General features: G+C 37.6%; 1 protein-coding gene across 1 annotated transcript in view; it reads right to left on the bottom strand.

Moving 5' to 3' along the window:
- The window catches only part of LOC136847958 (breast cancer anti-estrogen resistance protein 3 homolog), a 485533-nt gene that overhangs the window by 6092 nt on the left and 454373 nt on the right, over positions 1-25068 (bottom strand). The window contains 5 exon segments of the mRNA XM_067120006.1: positions 144-331; positions 1827-2092; positions 4235-4313; positions 5453-5634; positions 10711-10777. Coding sequence (XP_066976107.1) covers positions 144-331; positions 1827-2092; positions 4235-4313; positions 5453-5634; positions 10711-10777 — 782 coding nt within the window.

A 25068-nucleotide genomic window follows, 5' to 3' on the forward strand; every position in this document is an offset into this window, starting at 1 on the left:
CTTGATGCCTGACCTTCAACCTTGCCATAACCCACTCAGTATTACATGGTAATTCTTTCATAGTTTCAACAGATGGTAAGTATTTGACACCTAGAAATGTGATTTGGTAGTCTCAGACTAATTTTCAAGAATTTAAAACTAACCTGTACCACCCTCAGAGATTTCATCAGAAGGCCTGGAGGTACTGTTGTTCCTGGTTTTGATGGGCAAAATGGGAGCAGTATCTCTTCGCATTCTAGGGGGAGAGTGTGCTGGACTCCTCACTATTGTACACCCAACACCTATGGGTCCACTGTAGGAATGCTGGTGACGTAACGTGCCTCCGGATATTCTGTCAAAAAGTACATTTTTAATATATAACAGAATACAGAATTTAGGCCAAGTGCTGGGACCTATAAGGTCATTCAGTGCTGAACTGGAAATTGAAAGTATAAAGGTTTGAAAGGTGTAACAGGAAGAAAACCTCGCAGTTGCACTGTGAATCAATTGTTAGAAAGGGTGGAGAATGAAAGAGGTTACAGCTAGGGGCTGAAGGGGCACTGCAAAAAATTTTATGTAATACCTACAGCGCACCAAATGAGGTGCACCAACAGCACTAACCCCTCCAAGATTTAATATAACTGATACTATGCAGCAATATTTAAACAAAACAAAGGCGTCAAAGAGATGATTAATGTAATTCCACAAAAGAGACAGCTCCTGAGGAAAATGATTCTGCATAGCGTATCCTCATAAACGGAAGCATAGCATACTATGCATGGGATAAATATGAAAAAGTAACTGACATACATGATAGCAGTGAAGCACAATGTGGTTGTGTCATGTGCTGGAAGAGGAAGAAATTACTAGAATGGCTCCCACAGCCGGCATAGTTTCAATTTTTGTACGTGCTTATGATGCTGCAAGAGAAGAAAGGGGATATGGTTGCATTTTGGGAGATTTTACTTTCACTGAGTTTATAGTGAAATTAAGGTTGTTTCAAAATGCTGATTTCATCTCGCACACATAAAATACTGTTGCTGGGTTTTAATAGCTGGAACCACCTACAGGATCTATGATCCTTTTTTTTTTTTTTTAGAAATTTCTCAAGAACTGGTTGGATCGGGCATGTAAAAGTTTAAGAGTCATATATTTACTTGTTACATTGGCCATCAACAGGTTTTACGTCCTCTCTCTCTCTCTCTCTCTCTCTCTCTCTCTCTCTCTCTCTCTCTCTCTCTCTCTCTCTCTCCACACTTACAGAAAATATTCACAAATCCACTTTTTTTACCCCATACATTCTAATATGTAAGCAATCACAAAAGGAAATTATTAATGATGGCCTGGAAGTTAAATATTAATGAAACACAATAATTATGATACTGCCTTTTAAAAGTCCGTGTTCAACTAGCAAGTAATGAAAAATGGTAGAGGCAAGTATTTGCTCATTACGAAAGTACAGTACTCAAGTTCAATCATTTTCACCCTAAACCACAAACCGATCATTTTAACTTGTAATATCTTCCAAAAATGATCGGTAAAAACCACAATTTGGTCATTATAAACTGCAATCTCTTCCAAATATAACGTGTCCTGCTACCTCTTCTAAACCTTACCTTGGCACTGAACTGAATATAGAATTTAGGCCCAAGGCCAAGCACTGGGACCAATGAGGTCTTTCAGCGCTGAAACTGAAATTGACAGTAAAAGTTTGAAAGGTGTAACAGGAGGAAAACCGCAGTTGCAGTTGCACTATGAATCGGTTGCTAGGAGAGGGTTGAGGAAAGTAAGATGGAAGGAAGAGAATATGAAAGGAGGTACAGTAGCCCCCTTGGGGAAAACCTTACCTTGGTGTCGGTTCAGACGACCTGTTGATGGGCCGCGTCAGCGTGCCATGGGAGAACGTGTGGGCTGTCTGAAGGGCGTACTTCGATGCGTAAAAGCTGAGAGGAGCCGTTCGATTGACTGGGGTCGATATTCGGGCACCGGAGGAAATCGTGATGGGTCTCTTGCCTCCCACGTAAGCCCTGACCAGGTCTGGGATGGTGTCGTAGGCATCATCTTCCAGCTGATACTGAATCCTCTCGTACACTGTGTTGGGCTGAACCACCGTCTGCAATGACCGACCAAATTAGTTTTTTTTTTTTCGAAAGTTTGGTCATAAATGCATCAGCAGTAGTATAAAGTCAGTGACCCACCAACTGGTTATTATTATTATTTTTTTATTAATATTATTATTATTTTTATTATTATTATTCAGATGAATCCTATTCACATGGAACAAGCTCACCACAAGGGCCAATGACTTGAAATTCAAGCTTCCATAGAATATGATGTTCATTTGTTATTATTATTATTATTATTATTATTATTATTATTATTATTATTATTATTATTATTATCATTATTCAGACGATGAACCCTATTCATATGGCCACTGACTTGAAATTCAAACTTCCCAAGAACATGATGTTCATTACAAAGAAGTAACAGAAGGTAATGGGAAATACAGAAAGAAGAGATCACTTATTAAAAAAAGAAAAAATAAATTAACAAATTACTGTTATTGCCTTCAGTACTTGGCGCTTTCATTTGATACATGAGAACTGGCACTCGCAACAATTATGGTCACCCACACTGGATGTATATGCTTTCTTTCTCTGAATAATTCGAAGCTAAAATTATGAGGAAAAGAAAGAAAATCTTGATAATGTTTCATGAAGCGTTCCTTCAGTCATACATATTTTTATATGTAATTGCACACCTTGAAGCACCATAAAGTTACATATTTGATTGCACTGAATACTGTATAGGTTGTTTGAAAACGAGACGACCTCTCTCTCTCTCTCTCTCTCTCTCTCTCTCTCTCTCTCTCTCTCTCTCTCTCTCTCTCTCCAATACTCATATAAGATTAATTTGCATAAAGCAGCCATCCTTTTAACATGGCATACTTCCTAATTATTATTATTATTATTATTATTATTATTACTTTTGTCCTGGGACACTTAGCCAAATATTCCAAGACGAACTTAATGAAATAAAAAAAAATTGCAACATAATACGCGAAGGAATAAAAATACCGAAAAAGAATAAAAAGGAAACATAATACTAGCAGGAATAAAAATACCAAAAAGAATGAAAAGAATTCTTGAAAAGTAATTTGGCTTCTAAACTCGGCAAAATAAAACCAGGGTTCAGTTTTTGAACCTGGAGGGGAATGAGGCCCAGACCTGTTCTCCTTGAAAGTTGAGGTCGAACTCGAAGCCACACGGCGTAAGATAAAAGCAGAGCCTAGGGGGACACTCCTTTCGACAAGTCCCCGTAGGGGAGGTGGCGGTGGGGGTGGGGTGGTTAGTGTCATCAGCGCACCTTACGTGCATTACTTTAGGTTCTTCGTAGCATCCCTTAGGCCCCTGGCAGCTGAACCACTTTCATTCCTTTTTACTGTACCTCTGTTCATATTCTCTTTCTTCCAACTTACGTTCCTCAACCCTCCCCTAACAATTATTTCAGAGTTTAACTGCAAAGGGTTCTTCTGTTACGCCTTTCACAAACCTTCCCTTACTGTCAATTTCTCTTTCCGCGCTGAATGACCTCCTAGATCCCAGCTCACATTAGACATATCCTTATTGCTAGTATAATATATATATATATATATATATATATATATATATATATATATATATATATATATATATATATATATATATATGTATATACATACAGTATATATATGACCACTCAAGCAATAAGGAGTTGTCTAATGTGTCTACACCCAATGCCGTATCTGACAGGAGTATCGCGGTCTGGGGACATTAATCACTCGGATAAGCCATTAACGACAGACTCTTGAGGTAATAAATCTGTTTAAAGCTAAAATTAAAGAAATTAAAAGTAAAAGGATTCACGTTTCTATTCGCAAGAAGATGATGATGACCTTGCAAGTCAAGAAACGATAAATAAACAAATTTTAAAATTATTATTATTATTATTATTATTATTATTATTATTATTCAGAACATGAGAAGCCCATTCATATGGAACAAGCCCACAGGGGACACTGACGTGAATTCAACCCACCAAAGAATATTCTGGTTCTCATCTGAAAGAAGCAACAGAACACAAAAGAAAATACAGAAAAAAGAGATCAACTATTAGAGGTGAAACAAAAAATCACATGAGAATAAATAAATAAATAATAATAATAATTATAAACAGCTCCAGAGAAGAAAACTGACAAAACTGGGCATTCTACCTTCTGTATGACGAAATGAAGAGTCTGCGCAGACCAGTGGCAAGTCAGCACATAGTCGCCCGGCTGAGAGATGCAGTCCCTGGTAAAAAAAAAAAAAAAGTCAAGTTTTTGTTGGTGCATTCCTGGTTTGCAATCGGCCCTCGGGGGATGGAATAACTCTCGGGGCTAAGAGGAGGGGTTTTTGTGGGGGGAGGGCGCTGTAAATCATTGTCAAGCTGATGCAAATACCCCCAGACGCCTAGAGAAATTGGTTCCATAAAAACGCGGATATGGCGCAGACGCCAAAGCTCGGTCTAGCTAAAGCAGAGTTTCCCAAACTTATTCAGGCTGGCGCCCCCTTGGCTTCCAGATGGATTCCTAGCGCCCCCCTCCCGCTGATACACACACGCGAGTATTATTATTTTTTTTGGGGGGGGGGACGGTTTGCTTCAAATTGAAAACAACAATATTAAACTCGAAGATGTATTTCACAAACAATACTTAATTTAGTAAACTTGGTCTTCACAATTACTGTTAATGGGATGGGTGTGCTTGGCGCAGGGATATCGGTTTCTCCACATCAGGCTGGAACTCACTAAGAAGTCGTAGATCCCCACGTTCGGTAATTTTAAGTCTGTTTTTTTTTTTTTTTTTTTTTTTTTTTGCTTTTAATTGCTTAAAATTAAATGCTCTTAATGCCACCCTGTCGCCCCCCAACCACCCCCTTTTGCCTCACCGCCCCCAGGGGGGCGGTACCGCCCACTTTGGGAACCACTGAGCTAAAGCTTGCTCAGTTTTTCAGAAGTCTGGAACGCTGGCGAAGAGATGCGTGGTAAGTTTGAGTTCTGACCACAAACAACTACTTCATTCATGATTATCTACAGTGCTATGAATCTAGTTATTTTCAAATGAGAAATCTCTCAAACTTTAAGCTTACATTTCAATTTAGTTCCGACTTCAAACAGCTATTTCGCTATTAATTATCTACAGTACAAGGAATCTAGTCATTTTAAAAATGAGGAATCTCTCAGAAAACTTTGTCTCTACAATGCATTTTGCACAAAACCTCTTATTTTCTTCATTCTTCTACGTGGAGTGATGGTCTAAAACATTATTAACCAGCGTGAGTTCGAGAAACAGCACTAAAACTCCCCTTCATAGAGAAACAACACCAAAACTTGCATCCATCAACAGTTCCCCAAACCTATGAAAGAAACAGCGCTAAAACTTCCACATTACCTGATGAGGAACTCTCCCTCTTTGATGACGACCTCTTCGGCGCGAACTCTGGGAATGGTGCCGTGGTACCAGGCGTGAGAACGGAGGTCCCCGGCGTCCAGACTCAATTCCCATTCCAGAAGTTTCTTGAGCTCGCCGGCCTCGGCGTTGACCTCGCCGGTGTCCGCGTCCAGTTCGAAAGACTGGAACGAAAAGACGCATGTCAATATATGCAGCCGTTACAAAGGCAAGTCCTGCCTGCTTACTACTACTAGTAATTTCGAATTTTCGATTGTGTTTAGGTATAAATACGAATGGTATATATATATATATATATATATATATATATATATATATATATATATATATATATATATATATATATATATATATATAATATATATAATATATATATATATTATATATATATATATAATATATATATATATATATATATATATATATATATATATATATATATATATATATATATATATATATATATATATATAATATATATATATATATATATATATATATATATATATATATATATATATATATATATATATATATATATATATATATATATATATATATATATATATATATATATATATATATATATATATATATATATATATATATATATATATATATATATATATATATGAATGTCTACAGATTGGATTTATATGGCTAAATTGCGAATCACAAAACTGATTTTGCACAGTAAAGTTAAAAAACCTACAAGTTTCAAGTCCCTGATTAAAAATGATAAATCATGATAGGTTTCCGGGGTCAAAATATCTATAGAATTAAATAGAATATAGAATTCAGGCCAGAGACCAAGCGCTGAGACCTATGATGAGGTCAGTCAGCGCTGAAACGGAAACTGAGAGGAAAAAGGTCTGAAAGGCGTAACTGGAGTAGAACCTCAAAGCAGTTGCACTGTGTAGCAATTGTTAGGAGAAGGTTGGGGAAAGTAAGATGGAAGAAAGACAATGTGAGTGGAGGTACAGTAAAAGGTAATGAAAGGTGTAGCAGCTGCGACGCCGAAGGGACGCTGCTAAGAACATTAAGTAATGCCTACACTGTAGGCATTAGCCCCCCTACGGGTATCAAAATATCAAACACAAGGCGATTTCCACAGTCGAATTTCAAGCCCCACGATTAGATTATCTATAATACATTTTATATATCTCGTGAATATCAGACGCAGCCATGCCCAGGACAAATGATTTTCCTAGTTTCTAAAGTCCCATAAGGGTGGTCTTCTGAATAGGGCCCTCCTTGGCGTAAGCCAGTTTTAACCTGAATCCAACCTAACCCAGACCTTTCTGAAGACGGCCCCTAGCTGCGGCCACTTTCATTCCTTTTGCTATACCTCTGTTCATATTCTCGTCCTTCCATCGTATTTTCTTCAATCCTCTCCTGACAATTATTTCATGGTGCAACCGCGTGGTTTTCCTCCTGTTACATCTTTCAAACCTTTATACTCTGTGCTTCCCTTTCAGCGCTGAATGAACTCCTAGGTCCCAGCGTTTGGACTTTGGCCTAAATTTTATATTCCATCCCATTCATACTTTTTACCCTAGTTTATCAGATGCAGAAGAATTAATATCATTATACCAGAACAGAATGTATGTCATCTGCTCGAAGGAAACTACAGAATACAAAGCAAAGCTATTTAGCATCAAGCTTTCAATACAAAGTTACTGTACTTCAGTGCTGCTGTAACACTGAGGGACGGTGACTTCGAAATGCAGAAGTTCAACTACACTGAGTTTGGTTTTACTAGAGAGAACTTCAGTTCAAAGACACCCACTGTCTTCGAACAGGGTATGTAAGTCTTGCTTGCTTGTTGACGCGCAAGCAAGCATTTATTTATTTTTTTTTTTTTTTTGCTTTTTACTACCAATGCCAACGGCGTCAAATAACTCCTTGTGATGCCCCCGTGACTTGTTTGATTAGCAAACCAGAGAGCCCTTAGGAAGTGCTTTCTGATGATGACACCAGTTGTATTTGTTAGTTTAAAATCAAGTTACCCCATTTTTTTTTTTTTATCTTTTTAAGACCCGAGAGTGATATGTGTTATAGGAATTTTGGGAAAGTTCTGGCAGTGTTAAAAATGATTCAAAATGGACCAATTATTTCTCTCTCTCTCTCTCTCTCTCTCTCTCTCTCTCTCTCTCTCTCTCTCTCTCTCTCTCTCTCTCTCTCTCTCTCTCTCTCACATATATATATATAAATATATATATATATATATATTACTAACAGGGTCTCATTCAAACTGGATGGTTTCTAGTGGAGATATTCATTCAGAAAAAGATACCATCCAGTTCGCATAAGATCTTGTTAGTAATTCTACTAATGCACAGAACAATTGTGTATGTGATAAAGTTTATATATATATATATATATATATATATATATATATATATATATATATATATATATATATATATATATATATATATATATATATATATACACACACACATATACATATATGTATATATTGTATATATTCAGGGCCCCTCCTTCCAAAGCACTCATCCTTTCTTAAACACATCACACTTCAACCATTTCCAAGTCGAAAACCCAAAAGGAATTGAACCCAGACTCTAAAATACAAAAGAAATTAACTCGGCTCGCCGGTCCAATAATAACTGTGCCTTCAATGTACCAATTCTCTCTGGACGCGAATAGAATTTCACGGGCTGACCACATCAAATGACACGACCACCGGTTCAGAGGAGAGGAGACGATCGTCGCGAAGAATTGCATTTCCAATTACTTAGCCGAGTTCGGCAGGTGTAACAGGAGGACGGAGATATAGAGGTCACGAGATAATTGAAACCAGCTCGTGACGTGTATACACCTGCGGTCGGCAATTTCTTTCCAAGTACTTTCCATTCCATTTAGAACTGAGGAATCAGATTCACATTTCTCTCGCTCTCTCTCTTCTATTTCTAAATAAGTTCAATTAAGATCATTCTATATTTACTGCGTATCGGGATTTCCTATTCTTTAATTAATTTAATTTATTTTTTTCTCTTCGATACGTGATCTCTTTAATAATAATAATAATAATAATAATGAATATAAACAAAAGGAAAAACGATGCATCCTCGGTACTGCTTTCGCAAGCAACACGGAGGCAGGAGGTTACACTGCTTCGAGAAGAATCACCCAAGAAATAAAACTGCCGAATTAAACTGCCAGCGCAACAGTTTCAGGAAATTGTAACAGTTAGCTCCATTCCCACCACAGCAATAAAAAAAAAAAAATAAAATAAAAAATAAAACGTACAAGTCATTAAAGTTGATCCCAACCAGATTTTCACCAGACTTACACAAATACACGCGTTTTGTTTGTTTGCCTACATGTCTGTGCGGTCGGAGACGGGTTTTATTCTTCTTTTGATGGGATGTTTTCAGTCTACAGTCTGTGCACATACTGCGATGGCAAGAATATGAAAAACTATTATTACTATAGGCAGAACTACTCTTGCTTCAAGAATGTGACTGCAGAGATGTCACCTTTGTATCCAGTCGTATTAACAGTTTTCTCTCTCTCTCTCTCTCTCTCTCTCTCTCTCTCTCTCTCTCTCTCTCTCTCTCTCTCTCTCTCTCTCTCTCTATATATATATATATATATATATATATATATATATATATATATATATATATATATATTAACTTTATCACATACACAATTGTTCTGTGCATTAGTAGAATTACTAAAAGGACCTCATTCAAACGGATACTTGATAATGAGGACTGTTTGTCCAAGAAAGCTTGTAGTTTTTCTGAATAAATACTCCATTAGATACCATCCAGTTTGAATGAGGTCCTCTTAGTAATATATATATATATATATATATATATATATATATATATATATATATATATATATATATATATATACTGTATATATGTATGTATATAAACCCCGTGTATATCCTGATTTTGGAGCCTGTGCTCTGAAACAGGAGAGAGAGGCTGCCTTTTGTCGGGCAACAGACCTGAAGGTCGACCGCATGAATAAGATCCTAAAAAAAAAAATAAATAAAAAAAAGAGGATGAGGAAAGCAGGGAAGTATAAAATTCTTGATGATAAAAACTTCACTTAAGTCACAATCTTTTTTTTTTTTTTAAATTATGTAAATAATGTTTTTTTAAATGCTCAATTCGGTCTCACCTGTCAAAAGTGGACAATCTTTCAATTCAGGTATGTGGTCGTTGCATTTCTCAAAATCACAGTTTTAGTTTTCTGTAAAAGAAAACTATTGTGCCGACTTTGTCTGTCCGTCCGCACTTTTTTCTGTCCGCCCTCAGATCTTCAAAACTACCCAGGCTAGAGGGCTGCAAATTGGCATGTTGATCATCCACCCTCCAATCATTACATATACCAAATTGCAGCCCTCTAGCCTCAGTAGATTTTATTTTATCTAAGGTTAAAGTTAGCCATGCTCGTGCTTCTGGCAACGACATAAGCCACCACCGGCCCGTAGTTAAACTTTCATGGGCCGTGGCTCATACAGCATTATACCGAGACCACGGAAAGATAGATCTATTTTCGGTGGCCTTGATTATGCGATGTACAGAAAACTAGATTGCACCGAAGAAACTCTAGCACATTTTTTACTCGTTTTCGTAACGTGTGTAAATAATGATTTTTTATCGTAAATATAAATATGGTCTCACCTTTCAAAAGTGGACTATCTTTCGATACAGATATGTGGCCGTTCCATTTCTCAAAATCTTTTTGGCAAGAATTTTTTGTTTCTCCTTCTAATTCTCTCAAGTATTTGAAGGGGATACTTCTGCCATTTCACTCGACCTGATCCCCTAAAGTTACCATTAAAATCTGGAGAGTCATAATGTTTCTCTCATAAAGATGGGGTTAACTTGACACAATACTAGTTTTTTACAGCCATTGCCAGGAGACAAGTTTAATCATTCTCTCTCTCTCTCTCTCTCTCTCTCTCTCTCTCTCTCTCTCTCTCTCTCTCTCTCTTTCTAATGGAAGGTACGCGAGAACGTCTTTCTTTTTTTATTCCCGCAAAGAAATTTTCTTTGTACCAGAGAGAGAGAGAGAGAGAGAGAGAGAGAGAGAGAGTTGGGGGGGAGGGCGCTCCTACTGCCTTTCTTCTCACCGTACCCAAACTTAAAAAAAGCCGTCATGGACAGCAAGAGCCCGTGCTGGCATAAGGCCAGCTCAAATCTAAACTAACCAATCGGAGACGTGAACTCACTGTATTCCCTACTTACCATTTTGCCAATTGTGTTGGGACTCAGAATAGCTGCTTCCCTCTTCCTGGCATTTCTTCTATTTGCTCTGAGGAAAGAGAAAAATATTTCATTAGTTTCTATTGGCTTTGAGATAGCAGAAAAAATTGCATTTCTTCTATTTGCTCTGACGAAACTGAAAAATATTTAATTTCTATTGGCTTTGAGAAAGCAGAAAAAATTGCATTTTTTCTATTTGCTCTGACGAAACTGAAAAATATTTAATTTCTATTGGCTTTGAGAAAGCAGAAAAAATTGCATTTTTTCTATTTGCTCTGACGAAACTGAAAAATATTTAATTTCTATTGGCTTTGAGAAAGCAGAAAAAATTGCATTTTTTCTATTTGCTCTGGGTAAGCAGAAAAATATTTAATTAATTCCTATTGGCTTTGAGAAAGCAGAAAATATCGCATTAATTTCTATTTGCTCTGGGGAAACAGAAAAACATTTCATTAATTCCTATTGTCTTTGAGAAAGCACAAAAAACTGCAATAATTTCTATTGGCTCGGAGGAAACAGAAAAATATTTAACTAACTCCTATTGCCTTTGAGAAAGCAGAAAAAACTGCAGTAATTTCCACTGGCTCTGAGGAAAGAGAAAAATATTTAATTAATTCCTATTGGTTTTGAGAAAGCAGACAATTTTTTTTATTAATTTCTTTTGGTTTTGAGGTAACAGAAAATTTTGTATTAATTCCTATTTCCACTGGGGAAAGAGAAAACTATTGATTTTCATTTCCTCTGTGGAATCAGAAAGAAGTTTGCATTAATTTAAAATGTGTTGAATTTATGTCAACAACACCCCTTAAATTGCTATTTTTTTTTATCATGTTTTAGTCAGACTGAGGAGGATCGAGAAGGTTCTCGACAGCTCTCGTTTGTACACATTTAATATATATAATATATATATATATATATATATATATATATATATATATATATATATATATATATATATATATATATATATATATATATATATATATTTACATTTACATCACTGTGGATTTCTTCACCATTCTAGCGACACGTCCTAATATGAACTGAACTGAACTGAACTGAGTATAGAATTTACGACAAAGGCCAAGCACTGGGACCTACGAGGTCATTCAACGTCGAAACGGAAATTCACAGTAAAAGGTTTGAAAGGCGTAACAGGAGGGAAACCTCAAAGCAGTTGCACTATGAATCAACTGTTAGGAGAGGGTGGAAAGTAAGATGGAAGAAAGAGAATATGAAAGGTGGTACAGTAAAAGGAATGAAAGAGGTTGCAGCTATGGGCCTAAGGAAGGCACGCTGGAAAGAACCTTTAGTAATGCCTACAGTGCACCGCATGAGGTGCACTGACGGCACTACCCGCCTACGGGGACGTCCCGTTATGAGATTTTTATGAACAACAACAATCATACTAATCAATTAAGACAGGGAAACAACGAAGCAGATGGAAAATGACAGAAAAAACAACTTTGCCAAGGTCAGATCTCTCTCAACAACAGAGAGAGAGAGAGAGAGAGAGAGAGAGAGAGAGAGAGAGAGAGAGAGAGAGAGAGAGAGAGAGAGAGAGAGACTGACGGACGTTGATCAAATGGTATGCCAAGGGTGTGTGTGTAATCAAACTCTTGCTCTAAAATTCAATCCTATACATTAGTGAACTTTATCCCGCAGGATATGTGCGAGAGAGGAGGTTTGCAGTGTTTTTATTTTTTTTTATTCGGTTAACACCTACATAAACAGATCGCGTGAACTCTGAACCGAGGTTAGCAATCAATTTGGGGAGGAAAAACACTTCCCTTCTATGTGAAGTGTTTTTTTTTTTTTTTTAGTACTAGATTACTCTCATGGCTTAGTCAGTACCCTAAATATTTCACCGGCTGTTAAAGAAAATATTGATTGATTGATTGGAGGTAATTTGGCATCGCTGAGTGGCTCAATCATTAACTTAGTATGCAAAGTGTTATAGTAATTGCATGCAGGGGATTTCAGTTATGGAGAAGCAGCTACGATTCTTTTCTTTTAAGATCATTTATATAATTCATTATGCTAAAATACAGGAAAAGGGGGGTGGGTAGAGGGGTAGGGATGTCATATCCTGGTCCACCCTGACTACGCCCACGATTACTTGTAAAAATAAAGACAAGATTTAGATGGTTTAAAAATAATTTTTTTGGGTAATTTTATCACTGATTCTTCTTACATCCTAAGTGTCTTTTCATTCAAAGTTCCCCTTAGCCAAGCATTTCATGCCCTGAGGTAGCCCAGGCCCGAAAAAAACGCGAAATGGGTGATGCAATGCAAAATGCAAAAATGAATTGGTGTGTTACAAGGCTAAAATCTCCAACTTTTGAAAATATCTCGCACATAGGCCTACGTACCAAGATCTCTCTACAAGGAAGCAAGAGTTCGCCATTTCTCAAGCGGCCCCTTCTCCATCAAAGTTGCAATCCTATCCTCTCCCAAAATTTTATAACTTAATTGTACGGCATGGTCAAAATATCATTTGCAAATACAATTTATAGTCATGGTCAAAATACAATTTACAAATACCATTTACACAACACTGCTATACAAAGTTAAAGTATGTTTTACCCAAACCTTTTACGCGACTCAATAGCAAGCCCAGTCAAATTAACGACTACGTAAACACGTAAAACAGCAATATGTCAGAAACACTACGCCAAATGCACAATTTTAAGACTTAAGATATAATTACAAACTAGCTACCATAACCCAGCATAGTAACCTATCTATGTTTAGACCTAAAAGGTGATAATACACAGTATTGCCAACAAGTACGTAAGACATAACGAAGGCTGGTGTATTCACTTTCGACAAAAATTCTCCATGAGACTCTCTCTCTCTCTCTCTCTCTCTCTCTCTCTCTCTCTCTCTCTCTCTCTCTCCATTTCAACTGTAATATTAACTTGACTAAAATACATCAACAACACAGGCACGTAACCAGACCATTTGGAAGAGAGATCGTAAAAGGTACAAGCAGTAGATTACATGGCAACAGTGCAAGCGGGTGCTAACACTGCTACGAGTGACTGCAGAGATGCCAATTTGCAATTTGGATGGGCTTAAAATTCTTTAAGTTGGCCCCACCCAATGGGTTCTAGACCGCCGCCCTGTTCCTAAACCCACACTCAAATGCATAGAGAGACACAGACTTACAAACAGAAACCTGCAACAGCCCACACACATTTACATACGTACTCAAAAGATAAAAACAAAAAAAATAAAATTGTCGCAATCAAACCGCCATTGGTCTGGTGCCGATGCAAATTTTTATAAAGTGCTCTTCGTGAAACTGTCAAATGCTGAGGAGGAATATCATCAAAGTACCATGAAGACCGGTGGGGCGGGGGGGAGAATTATGGAAAATAGCAAAGAAAAGGGCAGGCCCCCTGGTGTTTTGCGGCTATCATAGGCTTATTAGCTTTTTGAGTTACCAATGTGGATTTCAAGGCGAATTTTATAGGCCTAAGACTGGAAAAAAAATGGCTGGTACCACCTTCTGTGAAATTACAGAGAATGTCGTACTTTCAGCGAGTAATTCGGTGCAAAAGTTTTGAAAAAGTTAAAAAATACTTGGAGATATTAATAATCACCACTTAAATGATAAATTTTAGTTCTATCACCTTCAAAGTACAATAATTCAACTGGATATTTCAGTGATGAATATTTTCAGTCATTACTCGTCAAGTGCTTCTGCAGTATACTTTGACGCTTACTAATCTCTGTGAGAACTTTCTGTGTGTGAGAGAGAGAGAGAGAGAGAGAGAGAGAGAGAGAGAGAGAGAGAGAGAGAGAGAGAGAGAGGAAAACCAGTCCCAAATCTCAATTAGCAACCGAGGAAGAAGAAGAAGGCGCGTAGGTTGTAAACAAACCTCGACTGGGAGGTCCTACCGAAGACACTCTTTTGCTGTAGTCTCGTAAAGAATACGTGGTCAAGGATGCAACAAGGACGATGTGGGAGACAGCGGCATATGGGATACACACAGGGATACAAGGATTCGCGTCCATTTTAGCTTAGTATCCCGCTCCCCAATCCTTACCCGCCAATCCTATCGGTAGGATCATTACGACAGTCGATGAGAAGGGGGAGAGAGTAGGCTTATCTAAGCGGACCTACACTTGATAGCTACCGAAACCAGTTCTCTTATCTCCTGTTTTTATATGTCGTCTTAAGAAGTCATTACTACTTTCACAGGGAAAAGCTGCATGAAAAAAAACTTGAGATCTCTTGAGAGAAACATAAAAACTTGAGATCTCTTGAGAAAAACAACTGGTTTCACCAAGAGTCTTTAAAATAATTCGAGTCCACGAATTCGCTAATGAATAAAACCCTCTTCCTGGAACTTTTTTTTTTCATTATGACGTATATTCGCGTTTGTTTGTTTGTTTTTTGGAGTTGCTCCTTTCTGTCCTTATTACTCGAATTATCCAGTTACTCCACTTCTTAATTTGTTGAATATTTTCCATTTTCAAACACATTTCTATTTATATTTAAATTTGGAGTTCTTGCTCAAATCGAAATACAATTCCCAACACATAAGCATTATTCTTCCACTGCGCTATTGCATCCTTGCTACTGTTGATAATGGGCCTTATGCCAGCACGGCGGCCACTTACTCCTGAAGAAGGCCCATAGATATAAACAGAATTTGAATAGACCAACTGATGACTCTTGAGCGAATTATCGATTTTTTTGAGGTGTACAATATTAGACTGAATTTAAGGGGTTCCTTATATCTTTAAACAAATTAAAAGTATAACCCTGAGTTTTAATGAATTCAAGGTATAATTCAGATTTTTCACTGAATTCAAAGCATAAGTCAAAGCTTTAATGAATTCAAGGCATAACTCAAAAGCTTTAATGAAACCAGTGTATAACTTGAATGAATTCAAGGCATAACTCAGAGCTTTGGTGAGTTCAACGTATAATTCAGAGCTCTCAATGAATCTACAGCATAACTCAAAAGCTTCACTGAATTCAAGGTATAATTCAGAGCTTTAAATTAATTCAAAGCATGCCTCAAAAGCTTCACTGAATTCAACGTATAATTCAGAACTTTCTTTGAATTCAAGGAACCTACTGTTGCTTTCAGTGAATTCAAAGTATATCTCGTAGCTTTAACGGAATTGAGAGAGAGAGAGAGAGAGAGAGAGAGAGAGAGAGAGAGAGAGAGAGAGAGAGAGAGAGAGAGAGAGCGAGGAAGGGGCTACTAAAGAACTAGGACTGAATTCAAGAGAACCCACAAAGCTTCAACAAAATTCAAGCATCAATAACAATTGTGCCCAGCTCCCTCCATCTTGCACGACAAAGGTTGACAGAAGAAGTTGACACTCTTTGACACAACATGACATTAACCTGTCGGAGAGTGACCTCGAGTGTCAAGTGTGGCAATTGCTTGTGACTTCGTTGCAAGGAAATTGTGTCTGTACACAAAGCTATTGTATAACTTATTCAATTTTTAACTTTCCACATTATATCAATATTCAGGGCAGTTACTTTATTACAGTCTTATTTTTAATCTTGGATTTTGTTATGGATAAAAGTTGATACAATTTACAGAAGTTTGTAATTTCATATACAAAATATGGATTTAACTTTAGCTGCTTGTTATATGTCTTGTGAAAATTTGGTGATTATTATTATTATATTATTATTATGATTATTATTATTATATTATTAAGAAGGATGACCTTTTTTGAGGCAAGTTTTGTTGAATTATTATTATTATTATTATTATTATTATTATTATTATTATTATTATTATTATTATTATTATTATTATATTGTACCTCTGGTTATAATACAATAGCAAAACAGCTTCAGGCTAAAGGCTATGTGGAGACAGAGAGAGAGAGAGAGAGAGAGAGAGAGAGAGAGAGAGAGAGAGAGAGAGAGAGAGAAGAGAGAGAGAGAGAGAATATCACGAGCGAAAGCAAAAGTGAAACTCAACAAGCGCAGCCTAATTACGTGATTATCAGATACCCAGAGTCGTCTCTCAGGGCAATTTCAGAAAGGGGAATTTGATGCATCTTCCACATGTCTCCTTGCTTTGGCACGGCTGCCACCGAGATGAGACCTACCATCTGCTTGGGAAAGCAAGAAAGAAGGAAAGAAATTAAGAAGAAGAAGAGCCTTTTTTTATTATATGCGCACTTAATTTCCACTGCCTTGGGCTCATTATAAATGCATTGTCTCTCTCGTGATGAGTCCTGTTGATGCAACACACCAGCAGCTGGTGGTGGTAGTTTGATGCTCTCTCTCTCTCTCTCTCTCTCTCTCTCTCTCTCTCTCTCTCTCTCTCTCTCTCTCTCTCTCTGCATGTGGCGTTTCACTTTGCTTTCTTTCGTGATTCTCTCTCTCTCTCTCTCTCTCTCTCTCTCTCTCTCTCTCTCTCTCTCTCTCTCTCTCTCTCTCTCTCAAGGCATGACATATCACAATGATTATCAACTTCTGCGAAAGTGAAAGGGTTCAATGAAACATATGCAACCAAATACGACATAAAAGTCGAAATAATGTATATATATATATATATATATATATATATATATATATATATATATATATATATATATATATATATATATATATATATATATATATATAAAACAAAATAAAAAGTTTAAGAATGTTTGAACAAAGAAAAAAATACATCCAAATAACACAAGACAATAAAAATAACAACTAATATTGCAACTCGAGTGAATCTACTACGGTGGTAGTGTTACCCGCCGCCCCCCTTCACCCCCAAAAAAAAACAGGAGATCGATGCCAACGACCTTAAAAGGAATTATAAGAAGCGAATTACAAAAGTGATGAGATGTATGGGAGGAAGAAGGAAGGAGGAGGAGGAGGAGGAGGAGGAGGAGGAGGAGGAGGAGGAGGAGGAGGAGGAGGAGGAGGAGGAGGAGGAGGAAAAGACGAATGGGAGAAGAAGAAGAAGAGGGAGGAAGATGAGAAGAAATAGAAGAAGAAGAAGGAGGAAGAATAGAAGGAGGAAGAATAGAAGGAGGAGGAGAAGGAGGTGTAGGTGTCGTGTTACTCCTACTACAAGTATCACTTGAGGGCGATGATGTTGGATGTGGGAGGTTCATGTGGGTTACAGAGAGATGTTTGTGGCTGGTGGGAGGTTCATGTCAATTTTGAGCTGCGTGTGTGTGTGTGTGTGTGTGTGTGTGTGTGTGTGTGTGTGTGTACTCGCCTGGGACCCCAATGGATCTGCCCAATTATTATTATGCAATTGCACGCGCTGGTGTCATGGGCCAAGAACACAAGGAGGTTTATTTTGAGGTTCTTTTAAATGTAGTGTCCTATGGAGGCTAATTTTGGGGTTCTTTTAAATGTAGGTGTCCTGTGGAGTTTATTCTGAGGTTCTTTTAAATGTAGATGTGCTGTGGAGGTTTATTTAGAGTTTTTTTTAAAGGTAGGTGTCCTATGGAGGTTTATTTTGAGGTTCTTTTAAAGGTAGGTGACCTATGGGGCTAATTTTGAGGTTCTTTTAAAGGTATGTGTCCTATGGGGCTGATTTTGAGGTTCTTTTAAAGGTAGGTGTCCTATAAAGGTTCATTTTGAGGTTCTTTTAAAGGTGTGTGTCCTATGGGGGCTAATTTTGAGGTTCTTTTGTTTACCTCGATTCATAAATGGAAAAAAGTTATTAAACTATGAAAGAATTCTTGAAGATAATTCATGCCATTTATATTTACAATGAAAAAAAATGCCAGTTAACGCCTTTATAATTCTCAAAGCTGTACATTTTAAAGGCCTAATCTAATTTTTAAAATGTAAAAATGTATTTTCATATTTAGGTTTTATGGACCAAGTTTAGTTTTAAAACTAAAAATGTCCTACATATTTTCCTACGCATTCACGACTGTAACGATTCTCCTCAATAAAGTACACTTCATTATTCCTTCCCAAAATTGAAAACACACACACACACACACATACACACACACACAAAAGCCAGGCCAATTCGTCGTACCCTCGAAGCCACAAAACGCGACATTCTTGCTGCCCCTCGACAACACAATAGGAGGGAGACGTCGCTGTGAATGATATTACCAAAGACGAACTTCTCCTCCTCCTCCTCCTTCTTCTATTCCTTAACGACTTCAAGTTACCACTTAATAGGTCTCGAGGAGGGCCACTTCATCGGTGGAACTCGACGCTGCTGTTTTGGCCAGGTCCTCCTCCTCTGCTCGAAACAAAACTCGTCCCCCTTATTCTGGGCCTCTTGCTTTTGAATTCTCCTGTGTCCTTCAGTCATTTGTTCCTGTAACTTGTTAAGGATGATGGCTCTCTTTCTCTGAAGCGTCAGAGTTGTCGTTTACTTCCAACTAGGACCCAGTGGGGTCAGGCTCCCAAAATTGCTAACACGGTCAGGTTGACTGTTCGTGGCGGAGTTGCATCATATCAACATTTACAACTGCGACCGAGTTCCTATACAACTTTATTCCTTGAAGTTGCGAGCGAGCTCCTTTAAATCCTATTCCTATCTCCTTGAAGTTGCAAGTGAATTCCTTTGAATCCCATTCCTGTCGTTAGTCTGGAATCCTCTTAGGAGGGTAATCAGTCTCATTAATCGTTTTGGTATTTTCCGGACGTGAAATTCTGAGAAAAAAATTCCTAAAACAGAAATCCAAGCTTAAGACCAAGTTGCAGTTACAAATATAAATTATATATATATATATACTGTATGTATATATATATATATATATATATATATATATATATATATATATATATATATTATATATATTAACTTTATCACTTACGCAATTATCTGTGCATTAATGCAATTACTGACAGAACCTCACTGAAAGTGGATGGTATCTATGGAGATATTTATTCAATAAAAATAAATTTTATTGAATAAATATCTCCGCTAGATACCTATACAATATCCATGAGGTCTTGTCAGTAATAAATATATATATATATATATATATATATATATATATATATATATATATATATATATATATATATATATATTCTAGCACATTGCAAAGACGAAACCATTCTTACAAATGACAAAGTTTAAACTGTCAGTAAATATTCTTCGAGGAGAGAAAATCCATGCTATACGATGGTTGGTGATTGGGGTATCGTGTAAAAAAAAATGTCGATGACGAATAAGAAAAAAAAAAACAAAAAACAAGCAACGGAGGAGGCACAGAGTGGTGATGGCTTGGCTGAAGGCAGAACAATGAAGGCGTCTGTCTGTTTATAGGTTAGAAGAAAAAAAACCCACTACACTTACCAGCCAGCCTCCTGCTATTTTAAGTCTCAACAAGGAAAAGAAGTAATATACAATATATATATATATATATATATATATATATATATATATATATATATATATATATATATATATATATATATATATATATATAAATTTCTGACTCACTTCGGGATCGAACCCAGGTCTCTCAGGTGGTAAGCAAGGGCGTTATCCACTGGGCCATACAAGTCTAAAAGAAGTTGGAACCTGAGAGCAACTGCACCCAAGGAATTACCTGGGCAAGCTAACTGCTTGCATACCAGCGAGTTTTCCCCAACTTCCCGACTCAGCAATGACCCAATAGACAACATTTCATTCAAATTATCCCTTCTGAGTGAATAAGATAGAAATCATCAACACACAATCACGTGTGGAACAGAAATAAATTTCTGACTCACTTCGGGATCGAACCCAGGTCTCTCAGGTGGTAAGCAAGGGCGTTATCCACTGGGCCATACAAGTCTAAAAGAAGTTGGAACCTGAGAGCAACTGCACCCAAGGAATTACCTGGGCAAGCTAACTGCTTGCATACCAGCGAGTTTTCCCCAACTTCCCGACTCAGCAATGACCCAATAGACAACATTTCATTCAAATTATCCCTTCTGAGTGAATAAGATAGAAATCATCAACACACAATCACGTGTGGAACAGAAATAAATTTCTGACTCACTTCGGGATCGAACCCAGGTCTCTCAGGTGGTAAGCAAGGGCGTTATCCACTGGGCCATACAAGTCTAAAAGAAGTTGGAACCTGAGAGCAACTGCACCCAAGGAATTACCTGGGCAAGCTAACTGCTTGCATACCAGCGAGTTTTCCCCAACTTCCCGACTCAGCAATGACCCAATAGACAACATTTCATTCAAATTATCCTTCTGAGTGAATAAGATAGAAATCATCAACACACAATCACGTGTGGAACAGAAATAAATTTCTGACTCACTCGGGATCGAACCCAGGTCTCTCAGGTGGTAAGCAAGGGCGTTATCCACTGGGCCATACAAGTCTAAAAGAAGTTGGAACCTGAGAGCAACTGCACCAAGGAATTACCTGGGCAAGCTAACTGCTTGCATACCAGCGAGTTTTCCCCAACTTCCCGACTCAGCAATGACCCAATAGACAACATTTCATTCAAATTATCCCTTCTGAGTGAATAAGATAGAAATCATCAACACACAATCACGTGTGGAACAGAAATAAATTTCTGACTCACTTCGGGATCGAACCCAGGTCTCTCAGGTGGTAAGCAAGGGCGTTATCCACTGGGCCATACAAGTCTAAAAGAAGTTGGAACCTGAGAGCAACTGCACCCAAGGAATTACCTGGGCAAGCTAACTGCTTGCATACCAGCGAGTTTTCCCCAACTTCCCGACTCAGCAATGACCCAATAGACAACATTTCATTCAAATTATCCCTTCTGAGTGAATAAGATAGAAATCATCAACACACAATCACGTGTGGAACAGAAATAAATTTCTGACTCACTTCGGGATCGAACCCAGGTCTCTCAGGTGGTAAGCAAGGGCGTTATCCACTGGGCCATACAAGTCTAAAAGAAGTTGGAACCTGAGAGCAACTGCACCCAAGGAATTACCTGGGCAAGCTAACTGCTTGCATACCAGCGAGTTTTCCCCAACTTCCCGACTCAGCAATGACCCAATAGAAAGCATTTCATTCGAATTATCCCTTCTGAGTGAATAAGATAGAATTCATTAACACACAATCACGTGTGGAACAGAAATAAATTTCTGACTCACGTCGGGATCGAACCCAGGTCTCTCAGGTGGAAAGCAAGGGCGCTATTCACTAGGCCATACAAGTCTAAAAGAAGTTGGAACCTGAGAGCAACTGCACCCAAGTCGGGATCAAAATTTTATCGATCCGACCTCGCCCCTTCCGACAGGCGTAACGGAGCATTGAGCTAAACGGGAAGTTGTAAATCCTGGGATTTGTCTCCAATACAATCGCTTCAGGGCCAATGAATATGGAATGGATTGAACTGAACTGAATTGAATTGATTATAGAACATAGGCCAAAGAGCATGCACTGGGACCTATGAGGTCATTCAGCGGTGAAACGCAAATTGACAGTAAAAGATCTGAAAGGTGTAACAGGAGGAAAATCTCAAAGCAGTTGCACCATGAATCAATTGTTAGGAGTGGGTTCAGGAAAGTCAGATGGAAGGAAAGGAATATGAAAGGAGGAACAGTAAAAGGAACGAAAGGGGTTGCAGCTAGTGGCCTAAGGAAGACATGCTGCAAAGAACCTTAAGTAATTCCTACAGTGCACCGCATGAGGTGAACTGACGGCGCTATCCCCCTGCGTTCAATGAATATGGATGGTATTGTACTACCTACAGAATCTGACGTGAACGATACGTGTCCCTCTTCATAAATCGACTATGCATATGTATGATTATTAGATCACTTATATATAGTATAAATAATTACGAAGACATAAATATACTCAGGATGTCGTGCAGTTGGAACCACAAAATACTATTCGCCTTGCATTTTAATACATTTTTATCTATTTATGAATTTATTAATTTATTTATCTTTTCTTTTTTAATAAGTGAGAACTCTTCTCTCTCTATTTCTCTTTACCCCCTCTTACTTCTTCATAATGAACACAATCAAAATTCTTTGGGAGATTGAATTTTAAGTCAATGGTCCCTGTGGTGGGCTTGTTGTATATGAATAGGGTTCTTCATCTTCTGAATAATAATAATAATAATAATAATAATAATAATAATAATAATAATAATAATAATAATAATAATAAATAATAATAATAACAAATGAACACCATATTCTTCGGAAGCTTGAATTCCAAATCAATGGCCCTGTGGTGGGCTTGTTCCTGATGAATAGGTTTCATCTTCTGAATAATAATAATAATAATAATAATAATAATAATAATAATAATAATAATAATAATAATAATTAATAATAATAATAGTTCCACATGAACAGGGTTCATCTTCTGAATAATAATAATATAATAATAATATTAATAATAATAATCTGTGGGCATGCTCCATATGAATAGGGGCCATCTTCTGAATAATAATAATAATAATAATAATAATAATAATAATAATAATAATAATAATAATAACATTTAGGCGACGCTAAAGAAACCGACTCGTTATCCGACGAATCACCGCTTGGGTACACACAATAACCTCCTCCGTTACAAGTCCAACTAATAACCGCAACGCCAAAATTACCCTTGTAAATAACCCCTCGTGAAATTACTCTCACAATACCAAGACTGTGCCTCCCAGCGAGAGAAAGAAATGCACTCGTTATCCCATCAAAACAAACCACACTTCACTTGACGCGAACGTAAAATATAATTTGGGCTCATGAACGCCATCGTTCCTTGTTCAGGATTCCCACCGCTACAAACGGGCGTCCCCTACGCCAAATCCTAACCAGGAAATGTGTCCTCTTTCCTCGATGGGGGATCCTAGGGAGATGTTCGATGGCACGCCCTTCTCACCCTCTTGCCTGCCTCCTCCTACTTCTCTCCTTCCTGTGTCATCCTATTCTTCCTCCTCCTCCTCCTCCTCCTCCTCCTCATTTTGGTATTATTAATAATGTTATTTATTATTATTATTATTATATTATTATTATTATTATTATTATTATTATTATTATTATTATTATTTTGTCTATCACAGTCACCCTATTCGACTGGGTGGTTTATTATTATTATTATTATTTTATTATTATTATTATTATTATTATTATTATTATTATTATTATTATTTGTCTATCACAGTCATCCTATTCGACTGGGTGGTTATTATTATTATTATTATTATTATTATTATTATTTCTTCTTCTTGAATTCTGATTGGGTGTTCTTCGCAGCGTCCCTTACTTAGGCGCCTAGCTGCAACCCCTTTCATTCCTTTTGCTGTACCTCCGTTCATATTCTCTTTCTTCCATCTTACTTTCCTCAGCCCTCTCCTAACAATTGTTTCAAAATGCAACTGCGAGGTTTTCCTCCTGTTACACCTTTTAAGCCTTCTTTACTCTCAATGTCCTTTGCAGCGCTGAATGACCTCCTAGGTCCCAGCTTGGAATGGTCTTTGGCTTAAACCTTATATTCCATTCTACTGAGCACAGCTCCATATATAATTCAAAGTATATCTATTTATTTTACTACTGAAGTGCCGTGAAGATAGGTGCAGAGAGAGAGAGAGAGAGAGAGAGAGAGAGAGAGAGAGAGAGAGAGAGAGAGATTCCTGTTAAAAGGAAACATACTTGCAAAAAAACAACAAAGTAAGGAATTGTAAATGACATCCCTCTATAGGAGAGAGAGAGAGAGAGAGAGAGAGAGAGAGAGAGAGAGAGAGAGAGAGAGAGAGAGAGAGATCGTGCCATCAGCGAGGTTAGTCTTCAATTCTTCACTCCCACCGGGGTGAAACCATCTATCAGAAATACATAAGATAACACCCCACCCTCTCACTCTCTCTCTCTCTCTCTCTCTCTCTCTCTCTCTCTCTCTCTCTCTCTCTCTCTCTCTCAATTCACCGGCGTGATATCTCAGAAAAATACCCAGTGCCCGGGCATCTCGTCCGTCAGTCGTGCATGATCCTGAATTTCTGATGAAATGCCAAAATGCCGTCTGCATTACCACACAATGGATAGTGTGTGTTTGGGTGGGTAGGTAGGTAGGACCAGCCAGTCCCCTCCTCGATCGAAGGGAGGGGGATCAATAGTATTTCGTGGGCCCGCCTAGCTAACGACTCTCTCTCTCTCTCTCTCTCTCTCTCTCTTTCTCTCATATAGAGGGATGTCATTTATAATTCCTTACTTTGTATTTTCTGTAAGTATGTTTCCTTTGTAACAGGAATCTCTCTCTATCTCTCTCTCTCTCTCTCTCTCTCACTCACTCTCTCTCTCTCTCTCTCTCTCTCTCTCTCTCTCTCTCTCTCTCTCTCTCTCTCTCTCTCTCTCTCTCTCTCTCTCTCTCACACACACACACACACACACAGTTTTTGACATTTTCTCTCTCTCTCTCTCACATAGT

This window comes from Macrobrachium rosenbergii, chromosome 1 (assembly GCF_040412425.1).
Source record: "Macrobrachium rosenbergii isolate ZJJX-2024 chromosome 1, ASM4041242v1, whole genome shotgun sequence".
Lineage (NCBI taxonomy): Eukaryota > Metazoa > Arthropoda > Malacostraca > Decapoda > Palaemonidae > Macrobrachium > Macrobrachium rosenbergii.